The following is a 25,168-nucleotide window of genomic DNA, read 5'->3' on the forward strand; positions in this document are numbered from 1 at the left end:
AGAAAAATGCAATAATAGACACAAAATTGTGCAGGGGGTGTAGTACCCCTTAATTTCATCTATTGGCTTTATCTGAGGTGCCGGGGATAAAATGAACGCACTGCCCCCCCCCCTATATTGACTATGCCATAGTCGAATGTTGATAAATATTTTATAATTAATCATGATGAACGCATTCCGTTGAACTCAAAATTATACTGATGTTTATTAAAATTATAGTGTTCAATAGTAAAATGGTCATAAAGAGTTTATATAATTAATGACAGTAAAAGTAAAGTATATGTAGGCCTGTGTTATTGAATGGAACATATCTTGCATAATTATCATGGCTCACTTCAATACTGAACAATTCTGATTTGGAATCTATAGTTTATTGATCGCGAAAGTGAAAAATCCAAACAGAGGAAGTAAGGTGACTGAAAAGATCAGATGTGAAAATCTATCAATTGCACACAAATTAATACAAATTAGAGTTTTATGCCTAAATGTATTAGCCAGAGTATGCAAAATGGGCAAGTGGACTTAAACGGGCCCCTAAGGTCTCTTTACGTTGCCTTTATGGGCCCATTAAGGTATGTACTGAGACTGCGCTAGTCTGGAAAGCAGTCTCTGTTCAATTTGTAATAAAAACAGCGCTCTAATCCTGAAAACTCAGACTAGGGCAGTGTTTTTTTGCAGGTTTAACTTTCATCTTAGCGAGGTGTCCAACTATTGTAAAGCTTTTTAATTTCGGACTAGTGACTCTTAAGTGATTTTCGGACTGATAAGTATAAGAATTTTGTGTTTTTAGACTAACTGGCGTCGTATAAAACTCCCGGATTGAACTAACAGTGTCACAGACTAGCTGCATTATAATTAAGGTGAAAAGTAAAAGTTAACAGCCTCTTCCAAATTTGGCTTTTTAAACCATGTAAAATAAATATCAAAGGTTCCAAAAGAAAAAAAAACACATCTTATAACAATTTTCTTAATATTGAAAAGTTTCCCGCTACCCTTCATGTTATTGAAAAGAAAATGTACTCTTTTAAAAATCGGTGTAAATACGGTACACCTACAATGCATAGTAAATTACTACACTGTGTTGCGAGATGCACTTATTAAATACGACAGCATGACTATTAAAATGATACAAAGGTGCTATAGACGAATCCAATTTCACGCATTTCTACACCTCAATTGCAGCCATAGCTGGGTCCCCCCTTAGGTCTATCCCACTTAAAATTTGAAATGATGTGGCCTTGGCGGGGATATTAAACTGCAATTCATCACCCGTGTTGCACGTATACAAAAGAATGATGAAAGTTTACAACACAATAAAATACCCTCCAAAGCCGCATCATTTCACATTTTAGGTGAAATGGAGCCGACGGGGACCCAACTTTGGCAGTATAGTACCAGAAATTTTGTCAATACGTTCATGGCGGCTGGCATAATAATTGATAATTTTCATGTCTTTTCTCCAATTTAACCTCGAATCATCGTGCGACTATTGTTAAACCTTTTAATTTTGGGTGCTACAGGAATAACCTAATATTATTGTATAGCAAAATCACGGGATGAGTGCACTTGTATTATCGTGATTATACATGTTTATTCAAGTTAAGTTGCCCCCAAATTCACGGACTCATGCACTCGTATAAGTATACATTATACGACGCATACCTAAATATAAAAAAAATGCAGAGACATATGACCTTTTAATATAGTTATATCTTCTTGTAATAAAAAAGGACATTATGATCTTTCGGGCCCGACATAACAAGTTTGTGTTCAAGTTCATTGCAGGGCTTATTACAATCGCAAATTTGGTCAGTTCTTCTTCTTTCTTTCTTTCTCTCTTCTGTCAAACTTTTAACGAGCCATCGTAGCCATATGCTTTAAGCCAATGTGACCATATTTGATCACAAGGACCATTGGGTGGGGGCACAAATGTTACATGACCAACTCGGGGTCAAAGGTCATCCAAAGGTCATTATGGCCCAAATGTGATTTTCACTAAAAATGCTTCTTCTTCCACAAATTACATAACACAATGTCGTCACTTGCATACCTGCATCACCTTTAGCCAGTGTCTAAAAGTTGAACAAAGAATTGGGGTCAAAGGTCATTAAGGGGATAAAATCTTACAATTGCATTATCTCAACATCCGTAAGGGGTATGGGGCTCAAACTCAGTGACAACAAATCTCATGACCAGGGAACATTTTGCAGGGTCATTTTAAAATGCATTTTTGGACATCTGTAAGGGGTATGAGGCTCAAACTCTGTGACAACAAACTTAATGACCAGGGGGAATATGTTGGAATACTTTGCAGGGGTCAGGTCAAAGGTTATCTGGGTCAAATCTTATACCGTAATTTCATTGTCTGTAAGGGTATGTGGGCTTAATTTCGATGACAACAAACCTCGTGACCCGGGAAACATTAAGGTCAAAGGTCAGGTCAAACGGCCATTAAAGGGTTACATGCCTTGCGATTGTCTGCGCTCTGTGAGCGCAAATTATCTCTAGATTTTGTTTAACTTGAGTACCTTATTGTCTGAGGATATTAATTTTTGCCATCGCAGAATTTGATGATCTGGGTTTTGCTGAACCATGAAATGGTATCAGCCTATATGAGTGTATCTTACTTACTTGCTTACTAAGGTATGACCCCGCGATTGGTGCTTTTAGCCGCCCGAGCGAAGTAAACCACGCAGACGACACTGACGCATCGTTGTTAATCGGTGAACGGTGAAAAATGATTGAATCCCTTTCAACAACGAAAACATGCTGAAGATTGTCTAATTCACATGATTCTTTCATTCGTTTGTTTGTCATTGCCACTTAACCTTTAGGAAGATCGGTGATTTCTCTGTTGATATCAGCAAAAAAACTAAAGAATAAAACGGATAAAAAGAATAAAATGTTGGTCCCACCCATTGTATTGGAATTACACTTTTTTGAATGAGTGAAAATCTTTCAAAACACACCATGAAGCTTAAGGGGTGACATGTATAATTAAAATTGACTCAAGTTCAAGTTTACAATTTGTTTGCAAATTTAGCATATAAATGGTCTGACCACATGACAAAGAAAAAGTGGCCAATGGTCTATAACTGTAACTCGCCCATTGGTCTAACCGTAACTCGCCAAATGGTCTAAACGTAACTAGCTCTTAAGTTACCAATGACAGAATGTATCAAAGCTCAGTATCTGAACTTTCACCGAATTCTCTAGTGGAAGCACTCACAAAATAGTATAGCTGCCAATCTAAAGTTCATTGTCAACACAACAACATTCCCTAACACTATACGTTAATTTCGCGTCTCTGGAAAGGGTTTGATCCAACCATACATCATACATGGTAATGCTGTTTCGCAATCTGGTGTACATGGTATAGATAAATCCAATTTCACGCATTTTTCCTACACCTCTTAATATGGCAGAGTGTGAGACATCTCTGTGGCAGACATCGCCTGAAATGTGAAATAATGCACGCTTGGCGGGGATTTTGAACAACATTCAATCACCCGTGTTACACGTAGGCAAAAGGTTAATATTACAATGAAATACAATAGAAGTTCGATTTTTAAGTGACTTTTATCCACCAGTTTGGTACAGGTGAACCGTACCCCAGTAATGGCCAAAAGTATGCCCAGATTAAAAGACACATGCAAATACTTCATTATTTAAAATTTCAATTCAATTCAATTTAATTCAATTCCAAAATATTAATTCAGCTCCATTCAATTCAATTTCATTAACCAAACAAATCTATGGTGATGTCTAAAACTTTCTCGAGAAATCCACTACATTATTTGTTTAACCTCGCAATGAAACCTCATACGAACCCATCTTGTTTGTCAGTGTTGCCGATGCCCTATAACCAGTGAAATCACAAAGGCGTGGCAAACCAACCATCGGCCTCCCAGTCCGCACCAAAATAAAAATGTACATGGGTAAAAATGTTACGTTAGTCAACTGAGGAACTAGCGCGATTTAGTGGCTTAACCGCAACGTTGGCAATAGTGTACTTTATTGTAGAGCTTTTGCTCTCAATCGATCAAGATCCCAGCTGTACAATTAACTGACACTCCATGTTCATCATTCAACGTATAGTACACGTGCATGCTATCTTTGATAGGCCTGATAATGTACAGAAATTCGAACAGAGATTGAATTCATTTTCACCAGGATTTCTTAAATAATAAATGAAATGATATAATAAAAACAACCCATTACAACCTATGTATTAAAAAATTCTATAATAAATAAGAATTAAACTACAAGTCCAATTAGGTGAAAAATACACTGTTTTGGGGGCGTATTCTGACTCCAAACTATCGGCAGCATTGTCTGGTTTCCATCCTAATATGGTAAAAAGTAACCATCCCTGGAATATATCTTTAAAGCAAAAATCAGCATAAGCTGTAAAATATATGCCTAGCAATTAAACCAATTATATTTTTTGATCTAAAATTAACCTGCGCTGAAATTGCTACATATTGACCAACCGGTGGATTTCATAGAATCCTATACACACTGGGAGGAATAGTATACGCTGAAGCCCGGTGAAGAGGCCAAAGGTTTTTTATTGAATAGCCTTATTATCTTCTAACGGACATGATGGACGTGAATTTTTACATTAGTATCCATGTCATTACGTTTTACTATTGATTTACAAGTTTTGATCTTGTATCATAATAACTGCTCCTTTTTTCAGAAACATTCGAATTTGAGGAAGAATCTTACGAACTCGAAGAAACATTTGAAGCTGATAATATAAATACTGCCCTTGTGAAGGTCACAAGAAGCGGAACAAGTGCGGAAACAAGTGTTGCGAGCTCTACTAGTAAGTACTGGATTTTACATGGGTACCCAGTCTGCGCTTTATTCGGCTTATAATTGGAGAATATTTTTCAGTTTTTCGTCTGCGCGAGCCAAGAAAATTACCAACTTATGCTCGCGTAAATTCACATAAGCATGTACCTGACACGCATTACGCAACGCGCAAATAGCGTAAGTGCTGATCCCAAATGCGCACACGTCATTCTATATCAATACATGATGTGTTATAAATCTAAATTTGTTTTCGCCAGTTATAAACCGAACAAACTTTACTATGGTCCTATAACGTTGTCGCTTACCGACATGTACCAATGGCTCTTTGAATTATACGATGTATTGTAATACGACATATACCAGCAGCATTTACATTATACAGTTCGCCTCAAGTTCGGTATGATAGAGGTGGGAATTTCGATGGTTGCAGTATCGCAATCGTGCGCGTAATATTCATCGCGCAGAGCGTACACGCACGCCTAGAAGGGCGGTTAGTAGGTACGCAGTAACCGCGAAAAAGTATTGGTGTCACTACCGAACTTAAAATCAACCAAAGAAAAGTATTACCACTTTTTTCTTTGATTTATAAGTGTTGGCACTATGAAAAATGTCCATACATCTTATAAGATTTACGGGTTATAACAGAAACAGTCACCGATACATATCGGTGCACTGGTGAAACTATAGGACCAAATTAGACGTGGTTCCATGAAAAATTCCAAGAGATTGGTAGTTTTCTGAAGGAAAGACATTTTTGAAATGTATCAATAAAAATGAATAGTTTGCACACTTTAATAATAATGTAAAATCTCCATTCCCGTTTTGCAAGCTCAGAGAGATCAGTAGAACTATATCTTTGATGAGAAGTACACATTTTCGCCATTTTATCTTCTCCACCCCCCATCCCCTTTTATTTGCCTAAAACCTTACGCGGTACTTAACTTGCAGAAATAATAGCATTAATACATGTGCATCTTTTTCTTTCAGCAATCAGCACAGTCTGTCCCCCGAAAATCACACCCACAGCAAGCTCAGCCGATTTCATATTGAGAACAACAACTGTACAATTTGAGGCAAATATACTAGAGGCATGGCTGGAGATAACAATACTAGGCCAAAAGGAGGAGGAGGAAGAGGAGCGAGAATTCTTCTGTTTGTCTATAACAACCAATCCTGGAAATGTACAGAGTGCTAAAATTTACATTCCTGCGAATGATCGTAAGATTTAGACTATTTCATTGATTATAAATGTTACGAATAAATTACCCAATGAAGTAGAATGAACTTGTAGAGCATCGACTCCGCCATGTTTGTGCGCCGCTCCTGGTGACCACTTCCAGCAAACACTAAAACGTTTTAAAAACGTTTAAAAAGTTATATCTTGGCTTTTGGTTTAGGTAAAAACGTTTTAATAACATTAAAATGTAGGGTTATATAAAGGTCATGATAAAGTTTTGTACGAAAACACACTAAAACAGTGTTTAAAAAATGTTTTCAAAATGTTATTGTAAACTATTTTTGCAACATTTTTGTCAACACTTAAATAACATTATGTTAAAATGTTTGCACCCAGCAAACACAGAAATGTTCTTAAAATGTTTATTTTAAAACGTTTTAATAACATTTAAATGTCGGGTTATATAAAAGTCATGAAAACGTTTTAAAACGTTTTGTATGAAAACACACTACAAAAATATTTTAAAAATGTGTTCAAGATGTTATTTTTCAAACATTTTGCCAAATATTATGTCAACACTTAAATAGCATTATGTTAAAATATTTGCACCCAGCAAGCACAGAAATGTTCTTAAGATGTTTTTAAACGTTTTAATAACATTTGAATGTAGAGTTATTGCAAACATTTTGGGCAAACAATGTTCGCAATATGTTTTCAACCCGAAAATAACATTCTATTTTAGAATGTTTTGTATCAAGTTTTCAAAATTGTTTGTATAACTCGACATCAACGTTTTCTGTAAAACATTTTATGTTTGCTGGTCATTAGATTATCAAAAAATGTTTTTCAATGATATGAAAACGTTTTATACCCTTACTATAGCCTTTATATAACCCAACATTTAAACGTTTTCTGACAACCTTTTATAACCTTTTGCGAATGATGTCGAAAACGTTTTGTGTTTGCTGGGCACAATATTGATTGACTGAAGCGTTTGCGATTGATCACAAAGTTGAACAAAATAAATTTTGCATTCAAAATGCACAGAAAGATCACCCGCCGTGCCGAAGGTCTTTTCAAGACTTCCTATCTACAAGCTCAGGTGGTGGTCGCAATGCATTCTCTAAATTCAGTAAATGTCCATCGTCAACCGTGTAATTGAATGGGATTATTTTGAAATTTTAAAACGCTTGAAATATCACAAACACATAGGCCTATATTAATAAATAATATAAATACAAGCTAAAACCGTTGGGGTTCGATAATGAACCCCACAAAATTGATCGAGTATATTGGAAAATGCCATACGGCCGGGCGGTGTCACAAGTTACCGGCTCTATCATGCCACTCGTCGCCTGTACAAGCTGTTATGGCAGGGCGGAGTGGTCACGTGCGTATTTATAAATACGTATTTATAAATATTGTCGAAGCAAACTGATATTAAGCGCAGCGCAAGTGATGATATAACAGGATTAACTACCATAGCAATAGGTTAAAATAAGAATATACCGGAAATCACTGATACGTTCACGCGGTACACCTGCATTGAACCATTGATGTCTAAGAACAAGGATAAAGACCTGGATCGTAATTCTATATTATGCAGATACTGTAAGATTAGTAGCTTTGAAATGAGCCACTCCTCCCTACGCCATACATAAATTCTTCCACCCATATTTCCCTAGTAATCGTAATCGAACTCACGCCGCACCGCTATCATGGATTCTGAATGAGCCCAGCGCCTTAGACCGCTAAGCTACCTGACTTGTTGGTATCCATCTTGAAACTTATTTGAACATATAATCGCAACTTCAACATAGGCTTACCACGTGACAAGCAAAGACAGAAAACGTACCATATTTTGCAATTTTATTTGCTTAAAAACATTAATGTGTATTAATAGCGCTCAATGGGCATCTAACATGCACAATACATTATATATTTTTAGAACCTTGTAAATTATTTTAATACATTATATCGATTTTGACTCGCCGGTCTGTACGTGCGCTAATCGTATTATACATGTGGATTAGCCTGCCTTTCTCTTGTATACACGTCGATGTTTTTGTCATTTGTATAAAAATACACATTAGACCTCAAATTTTTATTTCCGGAAATAAAAAATAAGATTACCATAAAAACGAAACAGTAATCTTTGGCGGGTCTAATGGAATATTTACATAGAATTTTCAACGATTTTTCTATTGTCATTCTCACTAAATTAAAAATATTTTGGCGTATATAAATTGAAATTAAATTCTCTGCCTCTTAAACGACATCAAATGTGCCACAATTGTGTATCACGAATCGTTATATACGATGGGCATAATGTAAATATTCATATTTTCTTTTATACAGAGGATGCTTCAGTTTTGACACAAAAAATATTTCATTGAAAACCCTCTCACTCTGCTCTTTCAAAAAGGTGACCACGCTTTCCTAGAATGTGCAATCAATCAGCATTAAAAAATTTCTTATTTTAACAGCATTCTAGAAACTCTTGGCGTTTGGCGAAAAGAGGAGTGGAAATGAGCGGTGTTGTATTCAATATATGATTGCTGACATACACACATGATGAGTGCAAACTATTTGCAGTGCAGGGCGATATATTCAAAAATTGTTTTAATATGTTAATTAATCCTGTTACTCGGTGCCTTAGTCAGCACTATTTCAGAGGGGGGGCGGGGGCGGGCAAAACACATTGAGGGGGGGATATTGGGTGATGCGGTTGGAAAACATTTATTCCACACACAGTGTGAACATCCGTCCCCGGTATCTATGCCTATGAAAATGGTCTAAAAGGTACAAAAAAGGCCTCAAAATCTTAAATATAGGGGCAGCCACCATCCCACGGGGGGGTAAGACTTTTTACATGAGGGGCAGCTACCCCCTTGTCCCCACTAGCTACGCCAATGCTGTTACATCATCACTTCTACGGACCTTACATTGATAGGCTACTATTTATTCCAATTTCTTATGACCCATTGTTTTGACACATTAACATGATTAAATAAAATTCCTGTCCCTCGTATAATGTATAAAAAGTTATGTGTGAAAAGGCGATACAAAAAGTACAGACATCGTTAGCCTGAGACGTAAAAATTAATTCCTCGCTCATCACCGGAGTAAAGAATTAAACATCTCAAACAAAGTAACTAACTCCCCTTAAATAATGACCATTATTCAAAAAAGGGCTATCGTATTACAAATCTGTCAAATGCGTTGGAAGCAGATTTTTTTCTGCGCATTTTGACACATCATTTGACACGACAGCTCAGAAAACAATAAAACATCGGTCAATTTAATGTAGTGAGGTCTAGATTTAAAAGTTGCACTTATACATGTACAACAATACAAAAACACTCAGATTCCATTACACAGATTTCCTTCCATTTTACTGAATAAAAATCAATATAATTTACTGCGACTTTCAAATCTTGGTTTACATTTATTTAAATGTACGTTGTGACGTCAATATTTAGATAATTGCTACAAATGAGGAGTCAACATGCGTAAAAATAAATTCTGCTTCCAATGCATTTTACAGATTTGTAATACAATTGCCCGTTTTTGAATAATGGCCTTTATTTAAGGGGGCTAGTTAATTTTTTTTAGATGTTTATGTTCTTTACAGAGGGTGAACACACATCATAAAATTACAATGATATTGCTATTAGCATGGACGCGCACAATTCTTTGTTAATGAATTTGGTTATCACCGCGTCAAAAAGAATCCTTACACTTGGAAGAAAAATCCTAATTTTATAACTAAACCATATTTGGGTAAATTTATTTGTTTTATAGATGCACTATCTAATCCGGTACGTAATGAACGTTATGACACCCCATTGAATCCAATGTAATTTCAAGGAGCACAGTGACAAGCATTTGATTAGACGAATGTCAGTTTAAAAGTGACAAACTGGCCTATTGCAAACTCAACAGACTAGACATCTGGTTTGAGAGTGGTGAATGGCTAATTTATGCGTGCCTTTAATTAATAATTAAAATTAAAAATTAAAGGAACAAAAGAAAACTGAAACAAAAGAACTGACAAATAAAATGAGATTAATGAAAAGTACAGAGAAGTAAAAACTGAAATAAAACTGCTTTAAATAAAGCTTCATTGAAGAAACTGTGCTGTCTCTTTGTTGCGATTGTTGGAATCTTTTTGCGCCTTGTATAGTTAAGTTTGTCAATTACTTGTAACTTTACTTCTTGAGGTCACATTGGATTCAAGGTGGTGTCATAATGTGCAGGATTAGATTATACGGTATACAAATACATTTGGTATTTCATTCTTATTTAGCAATTTGAATGATGTAAGTGTTGCTTTAATATTTTGTTTTACCTTTTACAGATTGTGTAAATCTTGGAACCTCTTTTCAAGGTACTCTTTCCGCAGATAATATTAATGATCCTGATAGAGTACATTATGTGGGTCCTTGGTGTGTCGGTGATGGTGGGTATCCGGACACCATTAGAATCGATATTGTACCCGAGACAGATGTCAGCCCGGGGGATGGCATGCTTGAATCTATCTATATTTGGCTTACCGAAATCGCTGACCAAGACAGCATTGCAAATTACTATGGCATACGTAAGTATTACAAGGAATCGAATGTAAAACTGACAATGGCGAAAAGAAATGTTAAAGCACGAATCAAAAATATTATTAAGTTAAGAAACTAGATATTAAAAATGTTATATACTGCATTATCCGGTTACATTTGTGTTGTCCACGAATGATAAAAATAACGAATTGTTAAATCCGAAAAAACCTCGAAAAGCGGTATCTTGCAGGCCATAATATTAAACTGTGAAGACATTCAAAAAGGTGTAGGGCAAAGGGCATCGAACGGGTCGTATGAAAGCAAAACGTTGTAGACTCAGTGGCGGCACCAGGAATTTTTCGGTGGGGAGGGGCATTGTGGACAAAGTGAATTTCAGAGGGGGGGGCAAAATTGATGAAATTCTGCGCAAAATCGCTTCAAAAAGTCGGAATTTGCGTAATTTAGGGTTTTTGCCTCAAAAGTAGGGGTGGGGTGGGGTGTTGCACAAAAATGTTGGGGCGGGGACAAATGCCCCTTGCCCCCCCTTAGCGTCGCCACTGGTTGTAGTCCAGAACCTAAGTAAAGATTGTGTCATTAACTCAACATTGTGAAATCTCGCGTGAAAAGCAAAATAGTAGCCGTGCTTCCTTGCTTTTTTATCTGTTCAGGACAGTTTGTTTCCTTGTATGAATTCTCATTGCCGAGGATTGTAAACAAATAACCAAAGTAAGAAAATATAACACAATGATCCTTTTTCAGTATTGGACGACAATAGGGCCAACCTTCACAGTGGTGGCTCTGCCACTGATGACGACTCAATTGTTATTAAGAACAGTGATACAGCTGGATATGTAGACCTACTAAATGACGTAGCTAATGGAAAAGTCATTGCAGCCGAAAATAGATTTCAACTTCAGTATATCGAATCATCAGGCGTGATTAGACTTACGGGTAATGCCGTGTACAGTGTAGATGACAGTGGGGCACCAATAGACGTGAACCACATTCTTGTGTCAAGTGGGAGAACAAACTTCGCTTCATGGAGAATTTGTGGATTACGTAAGTGTTATTTCAGTAAACGTGGTGTGCGTCCCTCCGTGGCTTAATGTTCATGTAGCCAGCTAGAATTCCAACGAGCTGAGTGGAAACTACTTGGTTCTTTTGGATCGCGTTGCAGAGTCCGCTCCACAAGACAGTATCCATCCCATTGGTCTTGAGTATTCCAATTCAGATAACAGTTATTCGGATTGGCATTGCGTGTTAGTGGTGTTTGCTTCACGGTTGTTTGATGTATTGACTTCATTATTAAGTAAATGCAAACTATAGGTGGCGCTATTTATCATAATCTTATTTCATAATTTGCAAGGGGTAGATAATCAATACTGCCATTAAAATAGGTGGAATAAGTGAAACAAGCAACACAGCAATTCTAAAAACATATTTCATCAAAAAGTTAAAGGAATTATTTGTATTAAAATCCTGAAAGAGTAATTTTCACATCTAATCGCCACCAATCTTGTCATAAATAGATACATTTTATATCAGAAAAAGCCTTGAAAAATGCTGTGAAAAGGAACAATGTTGTAAATAAAGGGAAATTAAAGTTGAAAATGACACAAAGGCATTTGTATATATTAGCATGATACAGCTTTAAGCTGTTTAAGCCTAAAATTGGTTGTATAATATATTGTTTTGTTTGAAAAACTAATAAATGATCACATCAAACAACCGTAGCTTCCACACAATTACACTTTTCAGATTAGTTTGCCCATTCCCATTATATTTATACTCATCGTTTGATATTCTCTCTGGAAGGGTTGATATCAGGGCTTTGAGATAATTAAAGTAAAATGTAATCGCTCTGACAAAACCAGGAACAAGTCGCATTTTTGACATTTCATAATAAATTATGGGTTTTCACAAAATTCGCCACTGGTCGCTATCATGGCTATATGCAAATCATGCCATGAAAATGGCAAGACATTCCGATTCTTTTATTTTTGTATGTGGCATGAACATGCCATAAAAATCCTCAAGAATTCATGGGTGGTTAATTTTGAACCCATTTAAATGTAATTTACGTCCTTGGATAAAGAATTCATGGGCACGGAAGTAGAGAAAATTGGACATTGACCATGATTCATGCCCATGAGTTACCCGTGAATAAGTAATTACTGGGCATGGAAGTAGAGAGAATTTGATATTGACCGCGATTCATGCCCATGAGTTACTCATGAACATGCCCTGAAAATAGCAAACGCATGACAAAAAAAAGCATGCAAGGGCATGAATATCCATGTGTGACCATAAACAACCCATCAAAAATTCCCTCACGAGAATTCATGTCCGTTGCTGGCGAAAATAGGCCATGTTCTTGATATATTCATAGTAAGATCTTGGCATGTTTATGTTCAAATTTTTGCCTGCGTTTTAGCATCAATACATTTCCAGATATAGAATGTTTTGTAAATAATACCTTGATATTTTTGCCAAATTGTTATTCTGAGTAATGGGTCAATTAGTTTCGTGCATTACATAGGATTGGATAGGTACAGTCAAAAACCATGAAATTAAGAATTCCAAAATTTGATTTTTTTTTTATGTGAATGTCATCTTTATAACTCAAAAACATGTCTGGCAACTTGTTATGAGTTTTATTGGAGCTGGTCACAAATGAGTTTTTTTTCTTGATTGCACGTCTTTGAATATTACCTATGCACTTAATTAGAGGTTAATAACTGCGCATCGGTTATTTGGCCTGAATATTCCTCGGTTCCAAAGGCAAAATGTTTAGATTTTTCACAATGCCCGACATATTTCCGATGCAAAGTTATTAACCTCATTCATAACCGTCACTTTGATCTTTTTAACTTTACAAAATAACACCAAATTTTCCTCAAAATCTCCCCTTTCCCATAATCGATCAGGCTAAAACAAAACGACCAATAACAAAAGTGCGTATCAGAATCTGTGCAAAAATGGTAGCGAGCAATCCAAATACGGCAGCCAGCGCGCGCGCAGTTTGTTGGACGCACAATACGGCGCACACGGAGGTCAATTATGTGCGACATTGGAACAATTGCGCATTTTCGGGTCAATTGTGAGATATTAATGACCCGAATTGCGTTCGCGTTTTCACAAATATGATTGGATGCACGCATCGCGTTTATTAATGAGGTTATGAATGCCCGATATGATCTCCCATTAGCAATACAGTGTCAGTGGCAGGTGTTTAACCTTAGACCATGAATAGTCTTGAAATTTTGGACCTGATTTTTCTATTGAATCACCATTCTGAGCAGCAAGAACTCTCATTATTTGATTCTCACATCAGTGGCCCAACTTCTTTCTGCTTCTGTGGATAGAGCATAGACCCCAAAGAGTCACTCACGGAAGGCAAAACAGTGCACCTCTGAATTATTTCGCCATGTGCGCCAGACAAACATCGATTTAAAATGCGTGCTTGTATGCGTTTCAGTGAGAGTGCGCAAAGGGGGGGGGGGGCAGGGGCCATGGTCCCCCACCTTTGTTGGTCATTCGGGGGGCGTTAAAATTTACTCCTAATCAGACTCCATTCATGCCATTCGGGGAACTGAACAATCCCCCACACACACACACCCACCTCCAGTCCCACACCCCTTCAATGTGCTGCGCACGTCACTGTTGCGTTGTGCGTGTTATTTGTTATACCGACAGTGCTCGCAAAGTGCTATACATCAATATTCAGTAAGCATGGCCAAGACTGCCACATCAACAGGATAACATCCACCTTATTGGTAGATTTATGTTATTTAAGGTTATAAAGCTATAGATTGTAGTCATGTCTGAGGATTTAATGTTAAAATGTGGAAGAAATGGGTGTTTTATTAGACGACAAATCTGATGGGTACCAATCATTTTAGTATACCCTGCAAAACAGTGACTGTTGTGATGCCCAAGCATAAACATGATAAAGACGCACATTGTTACGCACAGGACAAATGTGAGTCAGGACTCTTTCAATCTAAATTTTGGTGTGAATAGAAATTTGCAGTAAGGGGTAGTGCACTAATTAATTTCATACATTTTGATTCTTCCTCACACACATAATTATTGTACAACCCTAACTCAGCCATAGGTGAAGAATTATAATATATAGTATATACAAGGAAAGTTTACGACCATTTTCACGTATCGCAAACAATATGTTTTTGTTTTCCTTTTGTTGCTATAAGGTCCTAGAAAGTTGCCACGTGTAGCTACGCATGCGTCTGGATATATATATGGTCGCCCACCTGGGGAAGCGATAGATAATATCCGTAGTAATCAGCTACACGGACTCGGGTTGTTTCATATCTAGTAAGAATACACTTCTTCCTTTTTTTTTACATGTGTGAAAATGAATGCTGAACAAAGGGAACGACGGATCATTTAATGCAATATTTGGCAAAATAGGGTTCAGTGACCGATTGCATATCGAATTTACAGAATGCCTAATCATGAACTCACATTTACGAGTATAGACCCTATTTAACCTTTTTTTCACAAACCCTAGAACTGCTGCTACCCGTATGCCAAATTTGTCTCTGCATTGTGCGGTCACAGGGGAGGGTTAATTAGAATACAGTTACTAATTTTAACAGTGCCTAGTCGAATTATCTACCAATCTCTGCTACACATTTTGCAAGTGTCGATCGCATTGTTAATTGAAGAATACTATTTTCTTACAAATCTAGCCGAACTTACGGATCCGTGGCTGCAAGTAGATCTTGGTCGCGAATATGACGTGAAGCTGGTTCTTATCTGGCCCGTAGAAAATGACCCCTACTGCTGATCGTAAGTTAATTTCATTTAACAAAAGGTTTATTCATTAACTGTCATAACAGTATAAATAACCGAATTGCAACAGTTTCACAAACAAATTCAACAGTATAATAATAATCAAATATTCATCACTAAAAAAAAAATATGAACAATATCATTATCAAATGAACATTGACCAGTACATATGCCCTATTTTTAAAGTGGTGGGCTGAAAGTGGGAGTCTGGGGTGAGCCTCCCTCTCTTAGGGGGTGTGAGGGGCGAAGACCCTAAAAAGCCTGAGCACTTTTGAAAATAATTTTAACGGTGAGTTAATAGCACTAAACTGCAAAACTATGACATTAACAATCTTTTTTAATTCTTAATTTATTTTTATTACTTTTTATACTTTTTAGGTTCAGAATGGGGCTACAAGCATACAAACCCACCCCACCCCACGCACATCTCACTCACACACACATTAACACGCACCCCACCACACACCCCATACGCACCCACGCAACACCCCTCACACACACAAATCACACAAGATACATATCCTCCACACACCACACACCCTACACACCCCATCACACAAGAAACACATACATCCTACACACCCTTACACTTAAACCCAAGTCAAGATTTAAAATGGATTCATACAGCTACATAAAAAACACAGAAAATGGTATATTGCACTCGATATAATTATGAAATATAAAATGTTAGATTACAGAAATTTAAAAAATACTTTTAGAAACTATTAAAGTAAATGCCAATCAACCAAATTAATTGAAATAATGGAGTCAAGCAAACATAATGTGCGCTACTACAGTTTCATATTTTCATACTTCAATTTTTATATATCAACTGCTTGATTTTATCCAGCTACATGGTTGAACGATGCAGACGTGTATGTTGGGTCATGTCCAGCAAGTAGTCTCACTAGTAACAACGAGTGTCAGACTGGTATCACGGTCACTGGTGATGAAGATATTGTTGAAGTCCGTTGCACTGGGACAAACTATGGAAGATATGTGTATATACATCAGAACGTTGGCAATCAGATCGCGCTTTGTGAAGTGGAGGTTTACGGAGATGATGGTAGGGCAATAAAATGAGCTACTATGTCGTAATTCGACGCCATTTAGTTATACACACACTGGCCAAAAGTTCTGTGCAAGAAATAAATTTACATTAAGCAAATCAACATGATTAATAGGATGGAAGGTGTTCACCGTGGTGACATCATCATGGTTTAATTGTTTTTGGTCGATCCTCCATGTAATGATTCCGTGTAAGCTAATCATAACCCTAACCTGAACCTTAATCCTAATCGTAACCCTAACCCTAATCCCAACACTTACCCTAACCCTAACCCTAATCCTAACCCTAATTTTGTGTATAATTACATGAAGGAATATCCGGTTTTTGCAAGGTATCACACAAATGGTGGTGAGAGAATGAGGGAGAATGATTCGTGAATGTGTCAACGGAGTCTGATAACGAGATTACCAGAGAAATATTAACATTATACGATAAAATTGCGATACTTTTTTTACAAGGCAAAAGGCAACTTTTCTTGGCATTGTTAAAATATAGTGCCTTCAGATAGGAAACAACATTTCCTATTACTGAGATCTAACTTGTGACACGGTTTGCATATGTGAAGGTGCAAAATTAATAAGGCGCGCTGTTTTACCGCCACGGTCATCACGACACTCGTAAAAAAACGTGTCAGATGACGTCAGACTCAAATTAAACTTTAAAAAAAAATCTGTCTTTGATTCTAAAACATTTGCTTTACTACTTTACTTCTAGTTCCTATTCAGGATCTGGTCAATGTGGAGTTTTCAGCAGCCACATTTGCAACAACAAATGCCGAGTCAGACAAGTCCGTTATCGTTACTGTTACACGAACTGGATCATCTTTTCTAAAATGCGCCTCAGTCGGTAAGACTTTTAACAAGACGTGTGAGATTTGATGAAGTCTGGTAACTTCAGTGGACAGACGATTTTAAAGACTGCATATTATCTGTTTTGTCATCCATTGTTTTAAAAGCTTTTTTCGGTTTATGACATGTCATTGGTAGTCCTTCAAATGCCCTCTTCATAGATCTTGGTACATAATTATAGTAATGATATTTGTTTTCATAGATCTCTATACATCAAGCACGTCAATAATTAACCCTAGCACCACACAACTTGAAGATTTTACGCCAATCTTTTCCAACAACCCGACCCCGATCGAATGGGAAGCCAATGATGGTCTATCGAAAACAGTTACGTTGACTATAGCTGATGATAATGTGTGTGAACCTACCGAAACATTCAATGTATATTTGACCAATCCTATTGGTGCAATACTTGGAACTCAATCTTGCTCTTCAGTTTCCATCTTCGATGATGACTGTAAGTAAACTATGTGTCAGCACAAAGCAGCCATCAATAAATAACACGTACTGGTGTTAAAATCCAAATGCCAGGTATTTTGCAAACTGTTTCTGTCTCAGGTCAAATATTCATTCTGTAGGCCTATTGCTCAATATGATGGTCTCATCGCTGAAGACTGTTGTTTTGAAAAGCCAAAATACGAAAATTTTGAGTTTACCGGAAGTCAATTTGTGCCGAATTTCATCCCCACAATGCAACAGGGATATTGCAACACAATAGATATATTTCGAAGTTAATCCATTTCCTTTGTTATGTAAGATGTATATTGCATTGTAGGAAGGAATTGCGGTAGAGAAACCCTTAATCCGCGTATTGCAAAATACATTGCGTTTTAAATATACAAACAATAAGAGAAATTGAAGGAAAATTGATGCAAGGAAAGTTTAAACATAGTTAGCTCATTTCTTATGATGTAATGCGGTCGTTACCTACTTTGTTTTGTACAGCTGTTACCTACGCTTTACCGGATTCAGCCTTAAGCAAGGTAACTGTCACGGAAGGTAAAACAATGGACATTGGTGTAAGTCGGTCAGGAACTGGAACTATGCAAGATGGATATGCAGGTACTTTATCGAACTTATTGTTCTGTCATAGGCTTTAGCATAAAGGCCAACGAATCAATAGTTGGCTTGTTTGTACTCATTTTAATGCGTTTTTCATGATGATTCCAAATTTTGTCACCTGAATGTACAATTCTGAATTTTTCAAGACGTTTTGTTGGAATTGGTCGTCTATAGTCGACAACTATGCATTGGTGTAAAATCTTTCAGTTAATGAGGGCTTTGATAAGAATTTAATAGTTTTTGTCATCTAAGTAAATTAAAACTGCCTTTTTAGAACAATAAACATCCCTCCTAATGTAAGCTAAAGAATTAATACAATCTTCATTACCTTTAAAATCAATGTGCTTTTGTTCAAGAACTTGAGTTTACCGATATCACGGCCGAGAGTAGCGACTATACTAATACAGACGGTACGGTAAGGTTCAATGCTACCAGCAGTAACACCCAGTACTATACTGTGAGTGCTGTGGATGACCAGGCATACGAAGGAGACGAGACGTTTACGGTGAACTTGAGAAGCCTGCAACCCAGTACATGTAGCTTCGTTGATTCGCAATCATCTGTGACGTTGACCATTGTTGATAATGACTGTAAGTTAAGCAATCATTTTAAGATGAGTCCGAAATAGTTGATTGTCTCATTTAACATATTCAATTTCTACAAAAAACAAACTATTAGTTATTGACAATATTGGCATGTGGTGACACTAAATTCACGGTTGTTCTATCGGCAACGCAAACCTAAGACAAATTCCGCTGGTTTGCAATTCAGAAAGTAACGTGGATCGATTATGATAATTTATACTCACTTCTTGACTAATTTTGGCAAATACAGCCCGGTTAGTTTAGTGAACTTTACATGTTTAATGTCAGTGCAGTCGCCTTATAGCAGACACCTAAAACCTAAGACCAGAAACATATCAACTGCTATGTTGCATCATGGAATCCGTACATTGGCTGTCGCAGATTTGCCGTTTCGGTTGTCGTGTAACGGCAAACGAACTCGAAGTATATATTGGTCCTTTCATGTGTACCTCCTAATACATCACTTTTGAAAGCAACATGTTTTATTGTTATTTTGGCTTTGATAATAATGCTGGTAGCTCTTAACCGTGCAATTTATTGTTAATTTGCAGCTAAGTTTTCCTGGGACTCTTCTGATTATATTAATAATATTATCAGGATACCAGAACGAACCGCATCAACATCCGTGACAATTATTAGGAAGGACTTGCACAGGCTAAAACAGTCAGTAAGTACGAAGTACTCTAACGTTAACACAATTAGTCCACATTCAAAGTATGTTTCGATCGATCAATCAATCAATCAATCAATCAATCAATCAATCGACCGATCAATTGATTAATTAAGAAGCATTAATAAAGCGCTGCTATTTATATAAAAAAAACATATGAATAAAAACTTACATCTTGCAAACTAAATACACTAGCGGTCACCCGTCTTTTCGCGGTCAGGGTCTTTCGCGGTTGGTAAATTTTGTACATTTTGTGGACATGTAAATGTTTTATTTAATGTGATTAATGGTATGAGAGGAGATGATCATTTAGAACTTAGAAGAATAATATTTAGTATCTTGTCCATATAAATCAATGGCTTGAAATTGCAATTAGATCATGTCTTGCCCCTGTGGGATGCTGGTCGCTCTGATATTTAAGATTTTTATGCATTTGTTTCTACAGTACTTTTTAGCCCATTTTGGACAAATTTGTTGTACCTTTTAGCTAATTTTATATCATTTTCATCCAAGTTTGTCCCCACCTTGAAATGTACCTTGCTGCCCCCGTCTCCTGCAAAAGTCCTGGCTACATCACTGAGCAGATGAACACAATTTTATTCACATCCCTCTTGGCCCGCTGTGGCCTGCTGGCTGATCTGATATTTTAGATTTCTATGCATTTGTTGTACTTTTTTTATTTGTTAGCCCATTTTGGATAAATTTGTTGTACTCTTTAGCCCATTTGTGACAATCCCCCCATGAAATTGCCTCGCCCCCCTCTCTCTCTCTCTCTCTCTCTCTCTCTCTCTCTCTCTGAAAAAGTCCTGGCTACACCACTGTGCAGATGAAACATTTTTATTCACATTTCCTTACACTCTATTTTGTATAAGTTATAATCATACCTGATCATACATTATGCTGATAACATTAAACATAGCACTACCACAAAGCAGAGTAGGCCTATTCATGGTGTGGTTTGGCAACCCTGATTAATTTGTCCTTCAAAGGTTTCACTTTAACTATAGGTTCCCCATAAAAGCACAGAATACATGCTAATGTTGATCAATTAGTTGAAGAAACAACAGATGTTAATTGAGTTTCTACTGTGTCATGTAATAGTTGCTTCTACTGTGTCATGTAATAGTTGAGACTACAGGCATAATATCCTCACACCGATGACAGGATAGAAGGCCTAATTCAGGCTATGTCAACATTACTGTATTGTGTTGGCGTTAGCATGCAGGTGCGCTGTCACTGGCTTTGCCCTGCCTTTGAAACTAATTAACATAATTTGACACTCTTAACGTAAACAAAAACAAAATTGGACGTTTTATTGGGGTGCGGACAACTTTACTCTACGAAACGCAAAATCTGTTTTCCGAAATAATGTAAAACGTTTTTTAAAAAGTTTTAGCCTTACAAATTCGAAAAACTCAGTAATTTATTATAGATATTACAATAAATGAAATAAATCACTTATTGTACCAAATAGGATAATCTCTACTTGTTCGGCAATAACACGTGATTAAGTCTCTATAAATATAACTCAATCCACCAGGTCCATTTTTACCACCAAAACTTATCATTATAATAATCATTGTTATTACAGATATTAAGGTGGATGATGTAAATGCCGAATTCGGGTCAGATTATAGTTTATCTGACAGTAGTGTGACTTTCGCAGCGAATTCGAACGATAGATCGGCATCCATCACCATTAATGTTGTAGATGACTCAATCGTTGAGGGTGATGAGGTATTTACTCTGACCTTAGAAGATCCTAATTATACAGATGGACATCGGAACCTTGGTGACCCTTATCGACTAACGGTCATTATAGTTGACAATGACGGTAAGGGGTTTCTTTTTATTTCTACAGCGTGGTTTGCATGAAAGTGGACATTGTGGATTTAGTCTCCATATATCCAAAAGCGTTGTATTTGTATAGTATTTTTTAATACGCAGTTGCTTAAAATAGTTAGCATACGCGATAAAATACTCGAATAAAATACTCGTACGGTGACACACATGTTCACTGACTTTAAAGCGTCCAGACAGGAAGTCTGGAAAGTGACCTTTGACACTCTTGACATGGTCTTCTTGTACCGAAACACAAAACAAATCAAACACTGCAATAAATTAATAATAATTGTCATCTAAAACTTTTGCAAGTCTATTTATGCTTATTCCTTTAATATTTATGAAAAGGTTATGCTAATTGATGTAATCACATAATGAGACCGACATGCGCAAACTCATAGTCGTGTGCGATTATCTTTACTACACGGGCTCGGTAATTTATCCTTACTGTACTATTGCTACGTATCTGGGTGATGCAATTACCCAAAATACAGCAGTAATGGCTGCCATCAGTGCTGGTATCAATGAATTGTTTAATACGAAGTAATTACCTTGCATTTGTTTAATATACCTAGCCGAATATACATTGAACCAGGCTCAGTACCGAACGAGTGAGAGTAGTGGAATTCTTAACGTTTGTGTGTTACGATCAGGCGACACGTAAAAAAAAAAAACTGTTGGTGAGTTACTCAATAATTAAATTTCAGTGGTTAAAAATGATAAAGGCAATATTCCTATTGTACAAAAAATCTAACACCTAAATGTGTCCAATTTATCATTGATTGGGTCCCATTAATAAGTGTGTGAACAAAATGTGACTGAAAATACGGCATGTATACAACGCACAAATTATTACCTGCAAGAGTAACTGCTTTAAAATACAATTAGGCGTATTTGTCAATGTACCAGCTAGTAATCATGCTACTTATTTAATGTCCCCAGAAATCGATTCTACGCCCGGTACAGCAACGACCGGGGAAGACTTTGCACCATTGAATCCAATCATGTTTAATGGCAACATTGAGGCATGTGGTGATATCATCATTCCCAGAGACAATATCGTGGAAAACACCGAGACATTCACATTGAGCATAGTACCAGGGCAACAGGGTGTGGCGATTGGTGCTATAGGTTCTGCACAAGTTCTGATATCTGATGATGATTGTGAGTGATTAATAAATAATCTAGACTTACTGGGGCAGTATATGAATAAAGATCTGGAAACTGCATATCCGCGACATCACAATGAGACGGATAGATTTTACCTATCAAAATACAAAATATGTACGTCACAGTGATAAAGCAACAGAAAGTTTGCACACCTGTGATCAAGCATAAATGAGAAAAAAAAGGTGTATTTCTGAATTAAGCTGATTTCAACATGTATCGATCGACTTTTAGCACAACTATGCATAACAATGGATGGTCACTGGCGTACTGAGTGGTTTATAACGTTTTTTATTCGTAACTGTTTCTTTCAGGTGACGCAAGCTGGGAATTTACTGAGTATTCATTCAGTGAAAGCGTAGCTGCTAACTCTGTGGCGATCATATGGTCTGGCAGTTCAAGTGTTATCCTTAGTGAGTATTAAAAATAGAGTGTGCAAAAATTATAAAAGAGGTTTCCTTGCAAAAGAGTGACACCAAAACAAGGAAACAAATGATAATATCGGGCTAACCTTCTTGTACGTAAAAGCGAAATTGGTCTAAGCTTTATTCCATAGCCTCAATGTCTTAATACTAGGCTAACTTTAAGTACATGTTACTTTGCATGAAGGTAATACCACGATAATATCATTATTAATTATGCATATCATGCATGTCATACGAAATCTGACTGGATCATTGCACCATTATATATATAGTCCAAACTCTTGACAAATTGCTCATGGGAGATGGATTCTGTCATTTGAATGATGCTGTATCATACAGCTACACTTTATTCCGTATGGAAAAGCGTCCACGACGAAACAGGGCTAGCTAGGTTTAGGTTAGGGTTAGGATTATATGGTTAATACGCTTAGGATCTACTAGCATCGAATAAACTTTATTACCTTTTATTTCTACCTATTGGGGACATTTTGTTGCTCGGTATGGCCGGTTCATGCAGATTAACAACGAATGGTGTAATTAAGTAACGTTATGTTTGTGCGTACGAAAAATCATATAAGTAAACAAATGCGTGTTCTTCTCTTTATATAGCAATAGCTACTGAACAGGCTAGTGCTACTGAAGGCATAGACTTTGCCCCTGTACCCCGCTCAGTAACTATAAGTGGCAGCAAAACTTCCATTCCTATTTTCATCAACGAAGACAACATACCTGAACCCGGCGAATCATTCTTACTTACTCTTTCTGGAGGGTGTAGCGCATCTTCAACAACTCGGATCACTATCAAGGATAATGATGTTGATGACCCGCCAACAAATCCACCAGTCACAACCAGCTATCCAGGTAAGGTCGTCACCGTCGTCTGGATAGCCAGATAACTTTTACACTTGCTTTGGTAATATCCCGGGTTCAAATCCATTGGTTTCCCCTCATTTGGGATATATTTTATCTCCACATTATACTTAAACTGATGTATCTGTGCCATCAGCCTATTGAAGTTAATTGGATAACTTTGAACATAAGGAGCAACATAAATCAAGTAATATTTGAGTGTCTTGAACTGATCTATGCCCTAGTTTTACCCAGATCACACATCCGCACACCACTTCAGAACATTCATACTACCTGCCCCTGCCATGTAATGTATGTAATTCAGATCAGCTAATCCAATTTCTCCCATAATTTAATGTACTGGTTTGCTATCTAGTGCAACATGGGTCAATAGTAACAAAATGTATCTTAATGATCAGAGCACATCCACCTCTTGCAAATTATTTATTGACTATCAACCATTAAACCAGACTATTATCAACATGAAAACAAAGGAAATCTGTACAAAGTACTTTTATTTTATGTAGCAAAGTATTCTGGGAAGGTATTTTTCTCTAAGGGAAATACCCTGGTTTTTTTTTTAAAGAATTGTAAGATTCTACCTTCTTTTTCACAGGTCTTGGAGGCGGTGCCATCGCTGGAATCAGTATTGCTGCCATTATCGGGGTGGCTGCTATTGTTGGGGCCATAGCATTTGTCTTCTGCGTGTTGTGTAGAGGTAGGCTCAGACGTCCTACGCCTTATACATCAGATGTTCGTCCTGCTGTGGGTCCTGCTCCGTTAGGATATTCTTTGAATGGTGGCTATTACGTCGGATACGACGATAGAAATGTGAGTATTATATAGTATTAATTATTAGGTGAGGTTGGGTGTGATACGCATTTCATCTAGTCGAGGAGTCTAAGCCGAGACTCCGAGACAAGATATAATTTGTATCTCACCCTAAACCGGACCGAATATTATATATACTTAGTCAGTAAATTGCGGTGCTTATCCAATCAAAATAAGAGAAACTTCTTAATGATATGATAATGAAATATTTCAAACCATATAAATAGATTTATAAGATTTTTTTTTATGTCAAGATATATCAAGGTATTAACAGCTGTTATCGTTACGATAAAGCTGAAGGGTTGGCGCCTAGATAGCTATCAACCTGCTTTTTAAAGCTGTTCCGTTTCACAATTCCAGGAATGTGAGTTGGGAGAGCATTCCATGTGCGGGCTGTAGCACGACGGAGGAGATCATTAATTATAGGAACAATTTTTAAATGTCTTTCAGTT

General features: G+C 36.9%; 2 protein-coding genes across 4 annotated transcripts in view; both read left to right on the forward strand.

The window, feature by feature from the left end:
* The window catches only part of LOC140168503 (uncharacterized), a 40,061-nt gene extending 17,937 nt beyond the window's left edge, over positions 1 to 22,124 (forward strand). For 2 of the 3 annotated variants that reach the window (XM_072191903.1, XM_072191904.1), the window contains exons 2-8: positions 4,703 to 4,831; positions 5,809 to 6,039; positions 10,359 to 10,598; positions 11,311 to 11,610; positions 14,766 to 14,889; positions 15,267 to 15,366; positions 16,220 to 16,336. In XM_072191903.1, the coding sequence (XP_072048004.1) occupies positions 4,703 to 4,831; positions 5,809 to 6,039; positions 10,359 to 10,598; positions 11,311 to 11,610; positions 14,766 to 14,889; positions 15,267 to 15,315 (1,073 nt within the window). In that variant the 3' untranslated portion in view covers positions 15,316 to 15,366; positions 16,220 to 16,336. Of the gene's footprint in view, positions 1 to 4,702; positions 4,832 to 5,808; positions 6,040 to 10,358; positions 10,599 to 11,310; positions 11,611 to 14,765; positions 14,890 to 15,266; positions 15,367 to 16,219; positions 16,436 to 17,152; positions 17,285 to 17,488; positions 17,744 to 18,231; positions 18,349 to 18,704; positions 18,939 to 19,483; positions 19,600 to 21,193; positions 21,437 to 22,019 lie in introns of those variants that run through there. The other variant, XM_072191905.1, reaches the window with a different exon arrangement.
* Positions 22,125 to 22,391: 267 nt separating this feature from the next.
* LOC140168505 (uncharacterized) overlaps positions 22,392 to 25,168 on the forward strand; it is a 3,095-nt gene continuing 318 nt past the window's right edge. Inside the window, exons 1-4 of the mRNA XM_072191906.1 lie at positions 22,392 to 22,608; positions 22,926 to 23,024; positions 23,646 to 23,897; positions 24,502 to 24,716. Coding sequence (XP_072048007.1) covers positions 22,449 to 22,608; positions 22,926 to 23,024; positions 23,646 to 23,897; positions 24,502 to 24,716 — 726 coding nt within the window. The 5' untranslated portion in view covers positions 22,392 to 22,448. The remainder of the gene's footprint in view (positions 22,609 to 22,925; positions 23,025 to 23,645; positions 23,898 to 24,501; positions 24,717 to 25,168) is intronic.

Source organism: Amphiura filiformis, chromosome 13 (assembly GCF_039555335.1).
Source record: "Amphiura filiformis chromosome 13, Afil_fr2py, whole genome shotgun sequence".
Classification (NCBI taxonomy): Eukaryota; Metazoa; Echinodermata; class Ophiuroidea; order Amphilepidida; family Amphiuridae; genus Amphiura; species Amphiura filiformis.